The sequence below is a fragment of the Ipomoea triloba genome, chromosome 2, assembly GCF_003576645.1.
Source record: "Ipomoea triloba cultivar NCNSP0323 chromosome 2, ASM357664v1".
Lineage (NCBI taxonomy): Eukaryota > Viridiplantae > Streptophyta > Magnoliopsida > Solanales > Convolvulaceae > Ipomoea > Ipomoea triloba.
The window spans coordinates 6676683-6698883 of record NC_044917.1 but is presented as its reverse complement, the minus strand read 5'-3'; the positions used below and the strand labels follow the sequence as shown (position 1 = coordinate 6698883).

The following is a 22201-nucleotide window of genomic DNA, read 5'->3' as shown; positions in this document are numbered from 1 at the left end:
ATATATATATATATATATATATATATATATATATATATATATATATATATATATATATATATATATATATATATATATATATATATGTTCAAATGAAAGAGTTTACATACGACCACCCCTTTCAAGTTTCATTGAACTACTATACTTTGTCATGGTGGTTTGCTTTCATATATGTACTAACTAACCAAACCAAACTCCAAATACCATATCTGATCTCATACATACATATATCTGCTGAAACTCCCATCCTCACTATTTAATCAGTTCACAAACTTTTCAAGAATTTCTGTTAGCACGCATATATACTTGTCTTGGAAGTTGAAATAACTACACCGTTTATATATGCCAGCTTAGTTACAGCCAGCGAGCGTGTTTCTTGTGAATTCTTTATTTATTATTGGTGGCATATTAAAATTTTATTTTTGTATGAATCGTTAAAACAGGTCCCGTACGTATACGTAGGTTAAAAGTTGATGTCTGTTTTGTTTGAGAAGTCCTGTCCATCTTGAGACTCCAAGTTCGACAAGTTATATATGGAGGTCCCATTAATTTTAGGTTGTCCTCATCGTAGCAAGTATTGTATTGACAAGATAACATGGCAGGCTAAAAATATATTTTTTTAAATGATGACTTGATTTGCAAACTTGTTAAGAGCATCCTTAATTATCAATTGAGCTTTTGGTGTAGTTTTTTATGAGTTTTTGTAGGTGTGATTAGGAAATAGAATATGAGATGGAGGAGGAAAAGGAAAAAAACAAAAACAGAACAAAGCTGAAAACAACAACAACAACAACAAAAAAAATTCTAAGAAATTTGGATACTTCATAACTTTCATTAACGCTGGACGCATGTTTGAACTTCCCGCTTAAATTTGGGAAAACCAATTGTTTTGAGGGTCCCACAGGTTGCCATAAACCCAATATATTGCAAGAGTAATTTTTGCATTCTCTCTCCTCTACTTCATACTAACTTTTTAAAAAATTGTGCAAAAACCATGTTTAATCCACTGATGTGGATGCTAAACCTGACGAAAGGTTACTGATGTTGTTGTGGCAGTCTTTTGTACTTTTATTTTATTTATTTTATTTTTTACTTTTGTTTTTCTATTTTTTATTTGTTTTGTTTTAATGTGATGTGGAAGTGAGATTGTTTTTTAAAGTGAAAGAGTATTACATAGATATAGAAAAAAATAGTGAAAGAATTTCATATTTGATGATATGAATGTAGAATTCACTTTTAAAAATAAAATAAACTTGCAAAAATAAGGATAGTCTTAGAATCTCAAAGGCATCAATAAGAGCATCCTTAGTAGTGGAGATATTTCACGATTATTGAGAAGTTTTTGTAAGTGTGATTAGGAAGAAGAAAATGAGAGGAGAGGAAAAAAAAACAAATCTGATTTTAAAAAAAATAAAAATAAATAAATAAAACACATTGTCAGGCGTGCGTCTGCGCGTGCAATGCTCGCGCACATCAAATGGTATTTGCTTCCTTTTTTTTATGTCAGAAATGTCACTCAATAACTCCTTATTTGCAAATGAACCTCAAACACTCTCTCTCATGCGACCATGGCCAAAATTATGAAGAGGGAAACAGCTAGCTAGCTAGCTAGTAACTACTTCCACCTTAATTTGCTGGTCATCCATGGCAGGTATGCATGCCAATTTTCCATAGCTATCCACAAGCACACTGAAAGTGTTGGCTCGAGGCTTGTTATTACCCACGACTATATCGGGACCATGAGGTCCAACCCCTAGGCACCCAACGAGCAATGAATTCCATTGACAAACATTTGGTGATTTGCTCGATGGCAACCTTGGCGACCTATGCTCGAGTTTAGACCACGATGATTCGAAGTAAAATTTTGTTACTCGCCTCAACTTAAAAAAAAAAAAATAAAAAAAATCCGAGGACGCGCCTCTATCGGCGTGTCCATCCCATATCGAAAAAAAAGAAAAATTAAATACGGAGTAATAATAATAATAATAATAATAATAATAATAATTTATCAAAGATTGTTTATTATAAAAAATAGATTAACAATTTTTATTTCCTAACCGACTTCTCGCTCGTATCCTGTACGCAGAGGGTTGGTGACGAAATATATATTTGATAAGTTTAACCTTTTATTTATTGCTCCCTAGTTGACTTTGCTGTGCTTGCCGCTCATAAGTAAAAAGAGTTAGTGACAGGATAATTGGACAGGGCACCAAAACCAATCTGGTGCTCTTGGTCTAACCCGTCAAAGCATTAAGACAGTCATAAAGAGAGTCATGGAACAATTGCAATAGCCTGTACGTGCACTTATTAGAGCATCATCTCACACTTATATATATGGAAGAGAGCGCACCAATTACTTAAGAAGCCTTGACACATATTTATCATATAATTGTTGTACTTATTAGAGACCGTAACACCATTATTATAACATTTATACTCATTAAGTACTATATGATATAAAAATAAAACCCTCTAACAATAAAAACGCACTCTAATTATTGTATCCAGACTCTATGCAATACAACTCTTGAAATTATTTCTTTCCAAATATATGTCATATCGTATTTACTGTCAACAACAATCCCCAATAATTTCTTCAAAAGAAAACAATACCCAATAATCAATGGGATTTTTTAAATTAATTAAAAAAAAAAAAAAAAAAAAAAAAGAAAGAAAAGAAAGAGACAATAGGGTCGTGTCTGGCTCCTCCCACGTGGTGCTCTCCTTTTGTGTACGGAGCGTTAAGAATTTCTTGGGATCTCAAAATAAAGATTAAAGACAATTATGGAGAACGACATTGACTTGTTTATTAGGTGAGAATCTTTTATTGCTGCTTCCTAACTTGCTTCCTCTCCTAACCATATTTCCTGCTGGATTTCACATGCATCACTCTCTCCTTCATCCTCACCTTTTTTTTTTTTTTTTTAAACTAATAATTAATCACACTATACATATTCTATCCCCGTACGCGCATAAAAACATTCAACTTCTATCAAATATCACATGTATGTACGAAGTAATGTCATTTATAACAGGTGTTACGCCTAATTGTTTTAATTAAAACCTCACCAAAAAAAAAAAAAAAAAAAAAAAGATTAAGAAAGAAACGTGAGGTTCAAGTAAGGTAATGGTGAAATAGGGGTGGTGTTTGTTTGGTGCATGTGAAGATAAGAGATGGGAATATAGTGGGCTTGTTTGGTTATCAGCGGTTAGAAATTAGCAGCAGCGGATTGTGTTAGCGGTTATCAAATAGCGGATTGTATTAACAGGTTTGACCAGCGGAATGTATTAGCGATTTGTAGAAAGATGTTTGGTAAAATTAGCTGTTTAGATTAGCGGTTAACATGTAAAATGACCAAAATGGTATATATATAATAATACTCCGTAGTAGTAGTAATAATAATAATAATAATAATAATAATAATAATAATAATAGTGATAATAATAATAATAGTATAATAATAATAATAATAGTGTTAATAATATCAAAAAAGAAAAAACTAAACAAAAAAAACTGTAAAGATGTGGGATCAAAAGATCCCACATTGTAAGTCAAAAAAAAATGGGGCGTTGATCTCCCTTTTAAAAGGGAGATCAACGCCCCTTATTCTACCCTTGCCCATCCCACATCGGATGGGCAAGAGGAAGAGAAGCCTGAGGCTTCCTTATTAAAGAAGCCTCAGGCTTCCTAACCGTATTAATTTTTATTTTTATTTTTTTTAATAAATGGAGGGTGTTTTGGGTAAGAAAATTTTTCTTCTCCAAAACGCCAACCCAAACACCAACCCAAACGTTTGGAATTTCAGCGGTTTGCAGCAAACCGCTGCTAACCAAACGGTTACTTTAGCGTTTTGACTTTGGTCAAAACGCAAGTCAAAACGCCAAAGTTGGCGGATTCGTCAAAATTTGGCGGATCTGCCAATAACCAAACATGCCCAGTATAAATTAAAGAAAGCTTTGGTTGGCAAAACAAAGATTATGTTAATAATATTATATATAGTGTTGTGTAGTGTATATTTTAATGAATTGTTAATCCATGGTGTGGACAATTAAGCTTTTTGCGTGACAGAGCTACCCCTCCTGTACTTAACATGCTGCCTGCGCTTGCCTTTCAACTTTTCCTCTAATCATCATCATTGTCATCCACAATATAATGTATAACCTACGTAGTGCATATTATATTTTAAGTCTAATTGCATTTATCGCACTAGAATAATTTTGTGCGGGTACGAGAATTATGTTTCATTCATTCTAGAACGATCTTTTGTAGGTACGAGAATCATGCATGTCGCTCCACCCCTTATGGAGGTGAACCCCTGCTTATTGGTTGGATAGTTATATATTGCATTCTATACAATATTAGGATTTGGGAGTGTTTGACAATTAGATGATATATAGTTGATAGCTAAGTGTATTAATTGCTAGTATTAGTGAATTATAAAAATGTATTTGGTAAATTAATTGTTAGTTTATTTTTAACTAATTAAATGTGAAATGATCTTTAAGGATATACATAAGTATATTATGTTATATACTTTTAACTATTAAATTAGTTTTTACAGTGTATTATTATATATTGTCATTGTTATTATTAATTATTTTAACTATTAGTTTTTGTTTTACTATTAATAATGTTATAATTATACAAAAATACTATGTAATTAATAATATTTTATTATTAAAAACATAAGTTTAAATACAAATGAAATAAACATAAATTGTTAATAATAATAATAATACATATACTATGTAATAATGGAGTAGAACTTAATTTTAAGTATATAATCATGATATTCAATTCTCTATTTGAATGAATAATAGTCCACACTAGATTCTAATTGGTAACGCGGATTAAAAATAAATGTCAAACCAAAATATTTAATTTGTTCCCAGCAATAACTCAAACTAATTAAAATATCCTATATGGTATCAAATTCTTTTAATTAAAATAATTAACTTAAATTTGATTTTTTCTCCCTTCAATACTAGCTAGTGTTTACATAACAAACACAAAAAATCATTACATATAACGCGTGAAAAATACACTGATACAATCTATCATCAATAAAGGTGGAAACCATTCTATGAATGATTGGTTTAAGTTTGAATTAACTTCTAAATGCAAACCTTGAATAAAAATAGTTTAATTTGGATATTAATGGTAAGCAAGCTAGACTAGAGGATAGGAAGAACATGAGAGAGAGAGAGATAGGATCCATGTGGGAGTAGATTAGGGACAAATTAAAGCAATAAGAGAAGAATATGAGTGTTTTGGGGTAGACCTTAGAAGCACACTCCACATGGGGGAGGAGAAAAGACATGATTCTAACTCCCCTCCCTCCTTTCGCTTCACAGCTCATCCCTCTCTACATTTCCTCTTCCACCATATATATCCACATGGGGAGGAAATTTTGTTGCTATCATGCACCCTCTGCAACACATTTTATCCAAAAAAAAAAAAAAAATTATTTTGATTATTACAAATGATTGAAAAGAAAATAAAAAGTTACAATTATTGTCAGAACTGTCTTATATTTACTTTGTAGACATGACAACACTGAATTCAGCAACATTAAAATTGTCTTTCATATATATAAATGGGATAACGTACACTCATAAATTCATGCTCTTTCAAACTTAGTTAACTTAAATTCCGTTATTTAAGTTGAATTAAAACTAATCTATATATGGAATATATATAATATAAATATCTTTCTTTTTTTTTAAATCTACATTTTTCCGTCATATAATTATATTGAAAAATTGTTGAAAGGAAGGGGACGTGAAATAGGGACGGGGAGATTATTCGTAAATAGAGACTAAAGCAAAAGGTAAAGGTCACATCGGCACGTGGTGGCTGATGTCACCAATTAATATACAATTACAAATGAGGTCTTTGTCTTTCCAGTGATGAGAGAGAGAGAGAGAGCGAGAGACTGAGTTCTCTTTCCCCTATTTCCCTCCCTCCCCAACAGCTGTTGCTAGCTGTACCATTCCCCTCCCCATGTGACTTCTCTCTCCCTCAACCCAAAATTAAAATTACTATTTTCCTCAAAATTTTAATAATATTTGATGATTGATTTAGTTTTATTTAGTGCAGTAATTTATTTATTTTTTTGTTTTTAAATTTAAAATTAACATTACAATGATAGGGTCATTAGGGTGGGTCCGATTCCCCTAATAACACTTTAGAGTTAAGAATTTTCAAACTAGAGTTTGGATGTTTGGGCTTTCAAAGTTAACTAAACTGTAGAGATGAATCTCTTTTGCATAGAGTTAATGACAATAATGGACTAAGGAGGTTATTTGGGCGATTTGTAATTTACCTCCTCTCGTGACTCTTGAATAAGGATTCTGAAGATTAAGATTGGTCTCACAAAGTCAACCACATGAACTAACTGTGATACTGCTTAGGTTACTTGTAATTTACCTTTTACAGTGACTCTGGGATAGTATTATGAGGATTATGATTAGTTTGACATAAGTTAAAAACTTAATGTAAAATAGTGTGTGATGAGATGGTGAGTGGAGTGGTGAGGGGGAGAGGCCTTTTTCTCATTCAATTCCCTCCAAAATGATGGGGGCATTAAAATGTTAAGCGCGTCAACAAACAAAACCACCCAAAATAGTCGGCCGTGACAACGTCGTCTCAATCCTATTCTTAGTTATAACTTCCTTCTATCTCTTCTCTATCCTCTTTATATACACAGCCACCTAAGTTGTCATACATTCCTCGAGAATTTTCAGTCTGTCATTGTTCCATTTCAGGATTACGTTGCTGAGCTGATTCTACGGATTTACTTAATTTTCTTCGTAGATTCAGAGAATTGAATAGAGTGATTATAGTTCGGTTAATTAATAAGTGTGTGCATGGCGCAACTACCGCCCAAGGGCCCCTCCATGACGCAGAATTGGCCGCCGTCGTCTTTTCCGTTCCAAGCAATGCCGCTGCCGTCCTCAGCGGCGGCGCAGCAGAATCCTTGGGTGGATGAGTTCCTCGACTTCTCCTCCGCCAGGAGAAACTTCCACCGCCGCTCCGTCAGCGACCCCATCGCGTTCGTGGAGGCTCCGTTCATGGACGAATGCCGCGGCGGCGCGTTGATGACGTGCAACAACGTCATCAACGGTAACAGCACCGCCAACCACGCGTTTGACAGGCTGGATGACGAGCAGCTGACGTCCATGTTCCCCGACGAATCCGCCGCCGCGATGGCCACCGCCGCTCCGTCGTCTAATCCTTCCAGTACCAATCCTTCGACGCCGTCATCGGATCAAATCAGCGAAAACGAGGAAAAACCCCAAACCCGGCCCGGCGAAGTTCAGCCCAAGAATGAACCGGGAGAGGTGGTTGACAGCTCATACAAAACCCAACCGGTTCAACCCGCCACAAGACCTTCGACCGCCAATGATTCCGGAGATACTTCCAATGCCATAGTAGATCCAAAGAGGATTAAAAGGTACCCAAAATTAAAAAATTGAATATCGAGTATATTTTTGGAATTATTACACTTTTAGTTGTAAATTAATTTAATTATATAATTATTATCAGGATTTTGGCCAATCGACAATCGGCTCAGAGATCAAGAGTCAGAAAGCTGCAATACATTTCAGAGCTAGAAAGGAGTGTAACCACATTGCAAGTATGTTTAATATAACCAATTCTACTTAACAATAATTTTCTACTAATCTCTTAACAGTGAATTGGCAGATTTTTATTTTATTATTTTTAATTTCATGAGTATTAAATTTTTTGAATCAGTACATACTCCAATAAAATCAAACTAATTTTTTATTTTTAATTTTTTGGAAAAAAAAGACTGAGGTATCGGCATTGTCACCAAGGGTTGCGTTTCTGGACCATCAAAGGCTGATTCTAAATGTGGATAACAGTGCTCTTAAACAGCGGATTGCAGCCTTGGCTCAAGATAAAATTTTCAAAGATGGTAATTATTTTTATTTTTATTTTTATTTTATTTTATTTTATTATTAGAGCTCCAAAATCAATTAGTCATATTAAATTTTCACTAATTTTACATAAATTATGACTACCATTACATTATTTTTATTTTACAAAAGAAAAATAGACGAGATGAGTGATATTTTCTAAAAGGAGTGTCGTATCTACATCCATTATCCTTGTATGTAGACAATGAAAATTAATTTAGAAAAAATAATAACGAATAATGACGTCATTTTCTTGGTCAAAAAAATGTGTGGTGCATTTGCCGCAATTAATTGCATAAACAATGCTATTATAGATTTTCCTCCTTAATTTGCATGGAACTTTATAATAATTGTCTTATTCATTAATTAGGTTCATGTTTTCATTTTTAATTATTAAAGCACATATGATTAATGATTATCACTCATAACATGTACTTGTTTGGTCGCAACTGTACTAATTGATCTCTGAAAATATCGATTTCATCAAATTAAATTACATTAAAAAGGAAAAAGGAAAAACCATTTTTATGTCCAAATAATAGACAAGAAAATCTACAATTTAAACTTCAAAACTCTCGTCAATTATAAATATCAGACAAAAAAATATCCTGATTAAAAAAGATTGTGGTTGGAGGAGCAAATAAATCGGATTTCTGGTACCACTGTCTTAGAAAAATCACTGTTTTGCGAGACGATGGAGTACTATGAGACGGAATGAATATGAATATGAATACGAGAATATCCTCCATGTTTGTTTGTTGGTCTGGCAAATTCCTCAACACGATGTTTGTCTACTTGTCTCGCCTATTTGAATCTGCTATTAGGATGAACAAGCAAATATTCCATGTTTATTTATTTAATAATCACACATTCCTCGTCTAACCGTTATTCATACTAATTAAATCTGGTTATGATGAATTGCAGCTCACCAGGAGGCGTTGAAGAAGGAGATAGAAAGGCTGAGGCAGATCTACCATGAACAGAATCTGAAGAAGACGACTGCCGGTAACAATGGCGGCGGCGAAGAAGAAGCGGCGGCGGCGGCGCAACAAGATGAGTTGCAGCAGCCGTGATGAAGATGAAGAAGAAGATGCGGTGCACTGTGCTAAACTGCGCCATCACGTGGCATGTTCCCATCCCATCCCATCGAAGCTTTTTTTTTTATTTTATTTTTTTTATTAAATCTAAAATAGTTGATGGTGGGCCATGTCCCTGTCAGTAGCTTTGGTAGTAGATTGATTGCTCTGTGTTTCAAGAACCCACATGATATGAGTGGGGATAACCAACATTTCATTTTCATTTTCATTATTAGGGAGGGTATTGCTTCTTTTCTTTTCTTTTGTTTTCCACTTTTTTTTTTTCTTTGACGTTAGATTTAATATTGAATTCGTTAATTGGTTCGTTGGGGTATGTAACGTAACCTTAGCCTGTATGTAATGGGATGAAAAGGGTTATGACGTTTGTGTACTTACGTTGTTTAATGTTGTGGAGCATGGACCGTTATTACTTATTATTCAAGCCCGCAAAGGGTCAAAAGTTTTGTATTGCCTTTAATTGCAACATGTATGATTCATTATTAATATTTTTGTACATATCAACTTTTCTTTTGTAATTGTCACCTTTCTTGGCATTGCCATCATACTTTTGAATATTAATGTTATATGATGGAGTTTTATTACATGCACTTTCAAATCTTATTTCTTAAATTTTACTCCACGCGACGTGACAGAATAAACAACTTTTTAATGTGAATCCTAATACAAGTGTCTATATTATTAAGTTTTCAATCCATGATCTTTTCAATTATTTTGAGATTTAAAAATCTTTTGTCCCATTTGTTAAATACCAACAAAAGTTCGTTTAAAAACTCAGTTAGTTAGATTATCAACTTTGTTTAACTGACAAGAACCTTGATATCAAAATCTATAGTCATGAATTTGTTGCATGTCAAAATCATGGCGGCATACCAATTTAATTGATTCTAAGACTATTTAGTTCCCGATAATACTTTCACACTTTCAAAAGTCGACACTATGTTCTTTCCGTGATACACTTACAATTTGAACCACTTTCAAAATATTATAATAACAACAAGAACACTTAATTAAAGTTATTATTTAAAAAGAATTTTACAAAAAAGTCTAAATCTTACCCAATTTGATTTGCAAGCCTTGCAAACATGTGAAAATTTAAAAAATTAAAAAAAAAATTCCATACGGTGCAAATGATCTAAATCAGCCTTCTGGAGTAGTGCGAAGTCAAATGAGAAATTAAGAGATATAATTTGGATGAAAAGGGGAACTTTTTAGCGGTAATTAAGGTTTGTTTAGTGCGGTTTAATTGAAATTAGAAAGTGAGGCATAATTAGGCGTTTGTTGTCACATGGAATGTAGGATATGATGATGATAACAATTGACATCCTCCATGCTAAGGTCAAATACAAATAATTGGAATCACAGTGTTTGGGTGTAACGACAAACCAATTGAAATCGTGGGAGGGTGATGTAAATCACGATTAAGCCACTACTTTTTAGCACAAAACAACACATATTTATTCTACTACTTAAATGTTATTGTCATCGAAAAGAGAATAGTCATAAGCAATGATTTATCTTTTCAAAACAAAAAAAAAGAGTAATGATTTATATAAATGGGGATTTTTTACTATATTAAAAGAATATCCTGCATACTAAACACCTTATTGCATAAATTGAAAGGAGTCCATTAATGATTTATTCAATTGATTTTAAATAGGATATGACAATCGGATAGCCAAAGAATTCTGTAGTTACACGTGCTTCACTTACAGCAGTCACATGATAAGCGATTTCCTAGGTAATAAGCATAGTGCAATGCTGAGATCCAACATCAAACAAGGTCTAAGTGTGAGGAAATTTGATTAGTGCTAATTTTTAATACTTTTATGTGCACAATTGATATCAAACTCATAATTTGTGTCATTTGGCAATGCCTCAGTATTTTAAGCATATCTAATCGTAGGAATGTCCAAATTGAGCGATTTTAACAGTATTGAAAATGTATTTCATAGAGCTACACCTTCTATGAAGATAATAAAGTCCAGTTTTATTGTCTACAAGGTGAAAATGACCTAGAAACCAGAACTGTTGCGCGTAGTGGACAATCACGGTCGCAGTACGTTGTGAGTGTCACCGTGACCTTTGGAAGCTGCGAACTATGATAAAAACTTGCGATGGGACTCACGGTTGAGTCCCGCCGTGATCATGAGGTACAAAAATGATCATAATGGAAAGTAATATTGCCAAGGTGGAATGGCAGGGCTATAAAGAAATGCTTCTAGATACGGAACTTGTTCAAGTTATATTTCAAGAAAATATTTGTTTATATTCTGAAAAAAATATGTTTAAGTTGAAGTTGCTAATAACATAAACGAGAAAAGAATTTTTGTGCCCTATATAATAGAACAAGCCTTAGTTGAAGTGTTGAAAAGTTTGTAGAATGTGTTGATAAAGATTGGCGTAATGCGCATATAATGTTTAATTGATTATTGTTGAAGTGTTGATAGTTTTATGTATCGAGAAAGTTTGTATGAGCAGGAAATTTCTAGGGTTCGAGTGGTGTTCGAAACTGAGGAGAAATGACATAAATTATTATCTCAGGAAATTGCTCGTCACGAGGTCTATCGTGAGGTAACAAGCCTCATGACAACAAAAGAGAATGGCATACTGGAGAGGGCATCATCAAGCCACTTACCTCGTGACGTTGTGGGGACGAGTAGAATACAATAATTGGAAATACGCGTCACGATCCTTGTCATGATGTGATGAGGTGCGTGACGGCAAAATTTGGTTTTCTTGTCTTTATGAACGTTGTATCTCTTTAAGTTTTCTTTCCAATGGCGCAAGAATCACTTGATTTGGAAATTCTTAGGCCGAGATATGATCCATATACTAAGACGTTGACGTGCTGTGCGATAATTGCAACGCCTTGATCTTTTGCTCAACTTTTGCCTTGGTTTGCTCAAATGACGAAGACCATTGAAAACACCACTCTTAGGCTCCCTTGGAAGTGTTGCATCCATCTCCATAGTTTCATATTTGGCTCCATTGCCGCCAAATGCATCGAGAATGCTCTAACATCATTCACTTCTACTCGAATATGATGAATTATGCCTAATTGATCAAATGAATAAAATAAGGATCATTTTGAACACCATTATAACACTTCTTAAGCAAAATAAGGCTAAGTAGTGGTATATATAAAGTATAAATATGAACAATTATGCACTTATCACATATCATGTTAACCAAAATTTTATGTATCTATAGTTAACATATTTTGTACCTGCAGTTAATTTATGTGTATGTCGTTATTATGTTACGTGTTTGTAATTAGTATGTTATTAGCCTTCAGTTTTGTTTATATGTACAAAAATTGTTAATAACAGTAAAGAATGTATTAATTGCAAACACATAATTTTTGAACCGTCCACAATAGAATATGAACCATGGTATATTGATGAATATAAGAGTTGGCCCAATTTGAAGAATACTCAATTAAGCCCAATAATGAAATTCAATTCGCATGCTTATGTTGTTGTTCTTAGCTTGTTAGTCCTAGAGGCTAATTTTTGGAAAGATTTTAAATTAATTCCTCTCTATTTTGATTTGTGGGAAAGTAATGAGTAAAGGGAAAGTCTGCAACCAGTAAAAAGATCAGAGATCAGATAAATTAATTTAAATTATCGGTTCAAATCAAGAAGAGTAATAAATTAAGTAACTCCCAATAAATTCCTTATTTGTTTAAGCCAATTAACTAAAGACAATCTAAACTAATTTATATTTTTACACGGTTATTTATCAGCTAGGATTACAACACATGTTTCTCTTGTCGCTAAAAAAAGAAATGAGATTAAATGGTGAAATGGGATTTCGGCAGGTTGTGAAGGATGGACATCACTTCCTTTGTTTTTATTCCATAATTTTCCACGGAATAATTTAAATGTTTACAGGAGGCCAGGGTAATAAGTGTAATTTCAACAAATTAGATTAAAGTATTAAACAAAATAGTATCCGCGGACAGCAGTAGTTATTTTAATTTACAGGATAGAGTGTATGTTGTCGCTCAAATCAGCTTAGTACTAAACTATCGCCTTTGACTAATAACAATCATGAAACAACGTTAGATGGAGGCTCTAAACTTCTGTTCGGGATCTGAAACTTGAATCTCAGGAGGATTATTTCTTGGGGTTTCAGAATCGCAAACTTTTCTCCGACTGTTCTTTATGTTCTTCATGTGCAGCAACAGCAGCGAAAGCACCTCCCCGACGCGCTTACTCTCCCGCATGCTCACCATGCGGATGGGTTCACGGCGACGGAAAGCATAGATTAACAGCGCCGTCGTGGATGTGCCTCCGGTCAACGCGAACAGAACGCAGAAACTCCCCGCGCTTAGGCTCGCTTTGTCGTCGTTGTCGTCGGATTCTTGACCGTCTTCCACGCATTTCTCCGACGCCGTTAGGCCGTTCTCCAGCCCCATGAAATCACTGCTCTCGAACGCCTTCAACAGAGCTTCGTCTATGTAAGGCAGCAACGGAGATCCCCGCGGAAATGCCTAATAACAATATAAAAACATAATTGTTCAATTCAGAGTCAATCCATACAACAAGTCATGATTCCACATATGTGAGCGCCTGTTGAACATATAATATATAAACATTAGTCTAACTAACTATCAGCTCATGCTTTTAGTTGAGACAGATCGTATCTTACAAATCCATATCCTCCAATTTTGTAGGTAGGCCCAGCGGTGGTGAAGCTCTTGCAATACTTGGCAAGGAAGAGCTTAGAAACTGGGGCTTCAAGGAACAGCGCCTCTATTTTCCCATTCCTAAGGGCATCGGCGGCGCTCTCCATGTCCGGAAGCCTCTGGATATTCTCAGGTTTGAACCCGATAGCGGTGTTGAGGTAAGAACACACAAAAGCCTTCCGGGAACACCCCACTTTGGCGTTGCTGCTTTTCAGCGTCTCAATATCTGCAACTTTTGGTTCCAGTTTCTGCACTGTGAGCATGCTGGCAAGACTTGCGGTGTAACTCTGTGTAAGTATTAACGCCACAAATAACCAAACCAGTGTTGCCATCTTTGACAAATTGCTGCGCAGTTCCCCTGTCAACATCACACCTTAAATTATTACTCTCAATTTCTTCATATACTTGGAATTTTGCAAGTTATACTATTAGGTATATTGAATAAAAAATGGCACATGATATATATCCAGAAAAGAGATAAAAATATCCACGTATTTATCTTTGTTACCTTTTGATTGTAGTGAGAGTTGAGTGTTGTTTGGATAAAATAGTGTGATACGAACAGAACAAAAGGAGAAGACAAACATAAAAGTGAAATTAAGGTACCGTGGGGAGAAAAGAGTGTGGCGAAGGCCAACCACAGCAAGCTCCCGATCTGATTCAACGCTGAGCCCTTCAGCTCTGAACTGTAATTTTTCTCGATCATCCAAATCACGAACCCATTGTAGACATTAATGGCGAAAGTGAGAGCCCACATGGTCATGGTGAAGGGCTTCATGAACAGCCACGCCCTCTTCGATTGCGGTTGATTTGCCACCACCATCACAAGCCCTGTTTCTGTATGCGAATGCGAGAATTCCGCCAGTTCGTATCTCCCTGCCGTTATCGCTATGTCTCCCACCGCCGCATCAAATTTCTGAAATTCCCAGAATTTTTTCAGCTTTTTAAGGTTCCAATTGAATTCTGATGTTAATCACTGTCTGAGTAAACCTAACTAACTAAGATGTGTACGGGGTAAATTCAGCTAATTCAAACTGAGAAAGCTAAATTAATATAATATTAGTTGTTTTATTGGCTGACCTTGAGATGAACGTTTTCTACCAACTCGGTGTAGTTGTTGTTGAAAGGGATGAATTTGTACGGAACCTTGGGTTTCATCAGCGACATGGTGAGCTCGAACACCTTAACTGAGAATCCTGAGAATTTACACTTCTCTTTGCTAGGATCGCAGTCTATGCTGACGAATGTACGCGTCATGGAATTGTTGGGAACACCAATCCTTAAATATGTCGGAAACTCCCATCCTCTCGGAGCCGACTTAGGCGATCCTGGCCAAAACACTTGTCCCAACGCATTTTCCATGGACTTGTTGTACACTGCTCCGACGTCTATTGCCTCGGAAAATCCGCGGTCCTGTCCCTCCGTCCAAAACCCCAGTTCATTGTAGCTCTTTCCGATGACGTTGATTATCCTAAACACATCCACCGGCGGGGAAATCCTCTCCTGGAACTGAACTCTCCCGCCCAAACCGCTCCATTGGGTTTCTGCGATTTTTTGCAGGAGAGTTTTTGTGGTGGTAAAATTGGTTGTCAAAGTGAAAGTGAAAGATAGTGTCCTGGTGAGATCATAAGCCCGGACAGCGAAAAAGCTGGGCTCGTAGTTTCTCTCATCCGGATATTTGGACCTGAATTTTTCTTGGAATCTCCGGTAGAAATTCTGGAAATCCTCGCTGGTTTGGGGATAGTAGGCCTGAATTCCAAGAACCCCTTGCATGGCGGCGGTGGCGGTTACGCTTAGGGAGTGGGCCAGGCTGGCGGTTGAGTCGGTTGTGATCCAAACGTATCCCTTTTGGATCATCTTCATCTCCTTAGCCTTCGCAAACACAACCTCGGACACGGGCAACGAAGCATGGACCACAAAAACTCTGCATTGGTCATTCTTGAGATTCTCGAGTTGGCCCGACAAGAACGAGGAATCCGCGAGGGATGGGATCGCGACTAGGTTGCTGATTTGGGCGTCCACTTCCTTTAAAGCTTCGAGGAGGTGAGGAGTGATTCCGGCCGAGAAGGAATCGGAATCCTCGTAGATAACGTTGACCCGCCACCACCCCCACGACTGCACGATGTCGGCCACCGCCTTCATCTGGTTGGCCGTTGACGGCGCGGCTTGGATGAGGTTAGGCCATCGTTTCGTTGACCAAGAAGGACTCGAATCCGATAGGGACAGCACCGGAATGCCGTGTCGGCTTCCGACCTCGGCCACCGTGGATGTTTCTTCCCACGATTGTGGTCCCAATATCGCCTCCACGTGTCGCTTCTTGATCAGATGCTGAGCTGCACACCACACAAAACATTGATTAGTCTTCAAGCAGAGGCCAGTAAAGAGTCAATTTCTTCATAATCTATCTTTTAAAAAATATGACAGGGATTAGTTAGGTGAGGTTGTTCTTAAAGTAAAAGTTGTGTCAGTTAAGACTAGTAAGTGCACCAGAATGAAATTGTTTTGTGACCTTAATTGAAGGTTGATTTGTCCTAATATGAGTAAAACTACTGTATATAACATATTTACCGGCATTGGCAGCGTGAACAGGTTCACCATGGGAGTTTTTCACGAGAAGAGTAAGTTTTTGCTGCGTTTGATTAAAAAAGTCATCCATAGCCATCTCCATTGCAACTTTCACTTCCTTCCCCACCCGAGTTCTTCCATCAATAATGGCACCTATGGTGCCCGGCTTCATCTCTTCATTCCCGGCGGCCGATGATACGCGGATTAGTCTTGAATGCAACACCACTAAAGCCACAAGAACTAAAAGCAAATTGGGATAGGCAGAAACCATGAGGAGATAGCTAGAGAGGAATGAGAACTTGCTAACTAAGGGTTTTTGGCTTAGCATGCATAAACTTTCATTTATGAACCGACACGCACAACTTTCTTTATTATTATTATTTTACTTTATATATAGATACATAATGGATTTTTGTGGATGATGATAGCTAGAAAGCTATAGATGATGTAACCTGGCCTGCACTGGGTTAGCAATTCCTTTCTCCTCAATTAGCTATTGGCCCCATGCACGTATGATATAAGTTGAGAAAATAAAGAGAAGTTTCCTATTAATTAAACTTCACCAGGCGCCAACAAATTAAGGTTCAGAAGACTTGAAATCTTATCTAGAATATGGACCAAGTACTATAAGTTGTTTGCTAATGCACCTAGGATAAGTTAAATCTGAAATAATTTCAATTTCACCGGAATCTCTATATGTTTCAAATTATCAAAAGAGTAATTAATTAATTTATTTTAATTTTTTTGAGTATTACTGACACTATTATAACTATAATCCGTTCATAACTACTTTCTCAACTTACTGAAATACAAAAAGTCAATACCGTCACACTAGGGTTCAAATTCATGACCTCTGATATGAAAGAGCCACTAGACCACACTTCATTGGTTATTTATTTTAATTTAAACCCAATCAAAGATTAGTATTAAGTAAAATGATTAGGTGGATGGTCGGGGGAGACTTGTTTAAATTTACTTACCGTTGACTTGGACATATCCAGGAGACGTGGATATATAGTCCTTTAAAATGAGAGGTTGGATGGGTATATTCCTGATTAATCCAATTCTTTTCCATAGATACATTATACAAGGGTCCACTGTTTATTTTAACTTTGATATTTTCATCTTTGATTTTTCCGGCAGACTTCAAGTTGTATGCATTTGGTGAAAGTCAAGAAATTCTATAAATGCTATCAAATCAATGGCTATCTACAAGAAGATACTAAGTAATTTCTTGTTATTACATTTATATATATAGTTTGTCCATAAATTAATTAATCTCAACAAACTTATAAAATACTCCGTAATAAATATCTTATCTTAACACCAGTAATATGAAAATTACAGATAATTAGTTTTTTTCTTTTGAGTACTACGGACTCTGTTAATTTTATTCGTCAGAATTGCGATATAGTTAAACTTTTAGGTTGCGGCTGGTCTCTTTCGCACTCCGATAAGAGGACTTGGCCTGGTCAGTGGTCATATAATTGATTCTGGTCAAGCTTTCATGGTTTTCTTAAGTAGGGTAAAAGGTCTTCTGTTTTTGGGAATCAAAGAAAACAAAGTGACGTACAACGACTACTTCACCCCATAGCCTACTCTTTCGCCTTCTATACGCTAATACTTCAAGCACCCAGCATTTTAGTAATGTTACTTAGGAACCTAACGTGTGTATGAATGTAGCATTGTCTTCACCAAATTATAATTATTTTATTAAGGTAACAAATTAACAATCAATTATACGCATACTAAGGGTGTATTTGGTTCGCACATGAAATCGAAATCGGAATAGGAATCAAAATCAAATACTTGGTAATGGTAATGGGTTTTGGTGAAAGTATTTTTCATGTTTGGTAGTAAGGTGAAATTGAAATAATTACCAATATTGATGTTTGGTTATTTATATATGACCTTATAATGGGAATACAAGTTTTAAAAATACAAAAATAAAAAATCAAGGCAATTGATCTTAATATAATGACATCCAAAGCACCAATATGAACAAAAGAAAAATGAAAATCTAAAAGCACTAATCCAAACTTATAAAATCATATATTATCAATAAGATGGAATGATATCGATTTTTAATTAGAGAATCAGACTTTTAATTGAATAGGTAATTAATTAAATCTCATAGATGCATGTGTTTTAAAAAGTTACCAACCAAACATTCCCTAACTATAATTTTGATTCTAATTCCTAGTGTGTAAACCCATGAAGTAACCAAACGCACCCTAAATAAGATTCAAGTCGCTGTATCAAACATCGATACCCCAATTGTCTTTGATTCTTAAATCTTAAGTATACTTATTAAGTTGTGTATTATGTTAGTTAAAAATATTGTACTTTAAATCATTTTTAGATCAAATTGTGCTTACATTGTTAACTATTAATTACTAATTGAAATTATGAAATCAATTGCCTAATTTTATTTAGGTTGTCCACAAAAAAAAAAGGCAAGATCTCTAGTTCTTGGGATTCTCACACTCCGACCGGACAAGATTTGTGAATTAAAGTGATAAGTCATGGTGATATAGCGGTCAATTAAGTGAGAGGATTAATGCCTAATGCCCGCAAGGAACTCACCACATTAAGTGTGATGGCCACTACATTAGGTGTGATTTCCACACTGCAGCTGCTAGGGTTCAATCTTGCATGCATGCCCACAATTTGCCACCTAGCTAGGAACCAAATGAGCTATTTGTGCGGGCTAATTGTATTTACGTTCAATACATTACTTATCAAAATAAATTACCTATTTATTAAAAACTATATTAAACAAAATATATTAATATCATTTGCATATTTACCAATTATAACATATAAATAATCAACATATAAATAAACTTGAACAAAATTATGAAATTTATTGCAAATAAATAAATTATATATTTACAATATTTTGCCTAGATAAAAAAAAAATCTCTCCATTGTAAGTGCCATGTGCGCACAGGGGATTCAATAGTAACTGCAGAGGCAAATAACGACCATACGAGTCACGCAATCGATTGGCCCATTGATCATATCCTAATCTACATGAAAATCATGCGACGAACCAACTACGTTAAGTCCCAAGATATATTTTCCTGAATGAATCAAAATGTGTAATGTAAATAGAGAGTAGAAAATGAAGTAAAAAATTAAAAGTATATGTAGTATTACTCTTTATTATCTCTAATAAAATTTTAGTATCTCTCATTAAAAAATTGTACCAATAAGTTACTCCATAGTTAATTTATTAATTAGGCTATAATGAAAATGCTCCTTTTTTCCCTTGACTTTCCATTTTTTTATGGTCAACCAAAACAAATTTTATCTAATTAGGCAATAATGAAAATGGTCCTTTTTTCCCTTGACTTTCCATTTTCTTTATGGTCAACCGAAACAAATTTTAACTAATATTTGGAAGTTTGAAACTTTTATACTTGAAATGAAGTGTGCGCCGTGAAGTATTGAATATATTTTCTACTTAGGATCCGTTTGGAAAGCAGGAAGATGACTTCTGGAAAATATTTTCTGAAAAATGAGTCATTTTCCGGAAAACAATTTCATTTCCAGTGTTTGGATGTATCATGGAAAAGTAGAAAACTATCTTTGTGTGTTAGTTTTCATTTCCAGTGTTTAGATTTATTATGGAAAACTGTCTTTGTGTGTTTGGTTCATTTTCTGCAAAATGGGTAAAATTGTATAATTAAACATTGTAATTATTTTATTTAAAATATAAAAAATTATAATAATATTAAAATGATGTTATTTATTAAAAAATAATTTTTTTTAAAAAAAACGTAGCACTGGTTTCCGGCGATTTCCCCAACCTCCTTGGTCCACGGTCATGGGTGATAAAGCTTGATTTTGGCCGAGAACATGCGAAACAGCAATTTTGGCAATTCCGGAAAATGACTTACGGAAAAAATTCCGTATGACATTTTCCGGAAAAATGAAGTGATTTTCCTTGGTCAACGGAAAACGTTTTTCGTTGACTACATTTTCTGGATGTTGCCAAATACCGAAAACTCAAAAAACATTTTCTGGAAGCCATTTTACGGGTTACCAAACACACCCAAAATGAATTCATCTCGATCCCATATTTTATTTGCAAAAATATCCCCGTCTCTACTTAAAAATTCACTTTGAATAATGTTTGCTTTATAACCATCCTCGGTAAATAATTACAAAGTGAGAAATCAATTTAGGTTGTCAATAGCTTACCGGCTTAAATAAAAAATGTCATTAAATAGCTCCCATGGAGCCGAATTTGAAAACTTATGATTGCCAAACTAATTGTCTGACCAACTTAAATGGGTTGTCTTGCAAAAAAAAAAAAAAAATCCCATATAATCGGAAAGTGAAAATGTTGTTTCTACTAGGCATGATTGCAATTCACTTTCGGTTCCAAACCATCAGTTCATGGTTCAAGAAAATGATAAATTGGAATTGTTTTTTTTAAATGAATTATATATTAATTGTTGTTGTATTGTTTGTGAGCATATGTTATTTTTTGTTCTCGAATGAATTGTGATCATGAACATGTGTGTGTATTTAATTATTAAGCGTTGATTAACATATTCACAAACGTGAACGAACATGTTCGTGAATGTTAACGAACACTAATGAATGCTTAATAAACAAATACGAATAAATATTTTCAAAAACCTTAACAAACGAATATGAACACGAACATTCCAAAAATCTTAACAAGCAAACACGAACAATTTCATTTTGTTCATGTTCGATTCATTAACATCCCTAAATTTTGGTATTAATTATTCTTGTACCTCTAAAAATAATTTTCCTTGAAAATTATTCAGTGAATGTTGTTAAGAAATACTCCGCATAACTTAATTCCAAATTACGAGGTAATGGCATTCTAGATTTTAACAAAATTGGGATGAGATATTTACAATGCACATATAAAATTTACAATGTATTGTGATAAATTAAAGAAATTTACAAGATAAGTTAATACAACAACCCGGACTATCCATAAGGTCAGGTCGTCCCTAATTGCACCTGACAACAGAAATTAAATATGTAAAAATAATAATGTTAACTAATTAACAAAAATAAATTTAATTAAAAAATTAATATTTCAATCTTATCATTGTTACGTCACTTGGGGAGACTGAGACTCCATTTCCAATGGCCGATTATTTCCAGGGATTTCCCCATTCCCAATTCTTCTTGTCCTCGTGGCGAGGCTCCATTGCCGAAACAAATCCACAACTGTTTCCTTGTAATTCCCGGCCACTACAAATACTGTGAGTGAAATGGTGGAAATGGCCCCTGTGAGTCCAAACAGAACAGAAAAGCTCCTGGGGCCTAGGCTCGTCTCATCCTTCTTCTCCACATCCACACACTCCTCTGCACCAATCATCCCCTTCTCCAGTTCTCCAAGCTTCCCACTCTCCGTCATATTCAGCAATGCCTTGTTAGCCTCTTCCAGAATGCTAGACCCCTTTGGAAATACCTGCTTATAACCAGTTTAATATAGTTAATCTATGTTTCAGTGACTTTGCACGCAAATACTACCCAGAGCTTATATTGAGTAAATCATGCTTTGTGATTCAAGCTAATAAAAGAGCAAGGGATGTGAACCAAATTTAGGTTCTTATAATTGACCGACCCAAACCAACAGTATCAGTTTAACACAACTGCAGTTCCAACAGATGAAACCGCCTCTGTTTTATGCAACTGCAGTTCCCTAACATAACTTCCCTCAACAATTTCTTTGTTTTCAACGCCTCCTAATTTCCGGGAATTAGTCACTTCAACAGCCTTCGATGGTTATACAGGTATCCACAGTACGAACGAGATGGATGCTTGTTGTCCCAACCATTCTTTCAATCCCAAGCCCGATAAGGAGAGGGTAATTTAGAACAAAGTTTTCGTGTTGTTGATTCCTAGG

At 35.0% G+C, this 22201-nt stretch overlaps 3 protein-coding genes across 3 annotated transcripts in view; 1 reads left to right on the top strand and 2 right to left on the bottom strand.

Annotated features, from left to right (window-relative positions):
* Nucleotides 1-6552: 6552 nt before the first annotated feature.
* LOC116007309 (basic leucine zipper 34-like) lies at nt 6553-9490 on the top strand. The gene is made up of 4 exons (XM_031247958.1): nt 6553-7457; nt 7550-7640; nt 7817-7943; nt 8869-9490. Exons 1-4 carry the CDS (start codon nt 6871-6873, stop codon nt 9015-9017), a joined length of 954 nt encoding a protein of 317 aa, XP_031103818.1. The 5' UTR covers nt 6553-6870; the 3' UTR covers nt 9018-9490.
* Nucleotides 9491-12947: 3457 nt separating this feature from the next.
* LOC116009661 (glutamate receptor 2.2-like) lies at nt 12948-16587 on the bottom strand. Its single transcript, XM_031248778.1, has 5 exons — nt 16300-16587; nt 14812-16064; nt 14338-14647; nt 13695-14089; nt 12948-13536 (listed from the first exon to the last, which is right to left on the bottom strand). Exons 1-5 carry the CDS (start codon nt 16565-16567, stop codon nt 13105-13107), a joined length of 2658 nt encoding a protein of 885 aa, XP_031104638.1. The 5' UTR covers nt 16568-16587; the 3' UTR covers nt 12948-13104.
* A 4813-nt stretch (nt 16588-21400) lies between these two features.
* The window catches only part of LOC116010160 (glutamate receptor 2.6-like), a 9005-nt gene continuing 8204 nt past the window's right edge, over nt 21401-22201 (bottom strand). Inside the window, exon 5 of the mRNA XM_031249437.1 lies at nt 21401-21763. Coding sequence (XP_031105297.1) covers nt 21401-21763 — 363 coding nt within the window. The remainder of the gene's footprint in view (nt 21764-22201) is intronic.

Bases quoted from the DNA above. Each gene is read 5' to 3' on its own strand.
- LOC116009661 (XM_031248778.1), bottom strand. From the start codon at position 16,567: ATGGTTTCTGCCTATCCCAATTTGCTTTTAGTTCTTGTGGCTTTAGTG. The intron at 14,648-14,811 runs GTCAGCCAATAA...TGGGAATTTCAG, and splicing joins TAGAAAACGTTCATCTCAAG to AAATTTGATGCGGCGGTGGG. The intron at 14,090-14,337 runs GTACCTTAATTT...TGATGTTGACAG, and splicing joins CACACTCTTTTCTCCCCACG to GGGAACTGCGCAGCAATTTG.
- LOC116007309 (XM_031247958.1), top strand. From the start codon at position 6,871: ATGGCGCAACTACCGCCCAAGGGCCCCTCCATGACGCAGAATTGGCCG. The intron at 7,641-7,816 runs GTATGTTTAATA...TGGAAAAAAAAG, and splicing joins GGAGTGTAACCACATTGCAA to ACTGAGGTATCGGCATTGTC. The intron at 7,944-8,868 runs GTAATTATTTTT...GATGAATTGCAG, and splicing joins AGATAAAATTTTCAAAGATG to CTCACCAGGAGGCGTTGAAG.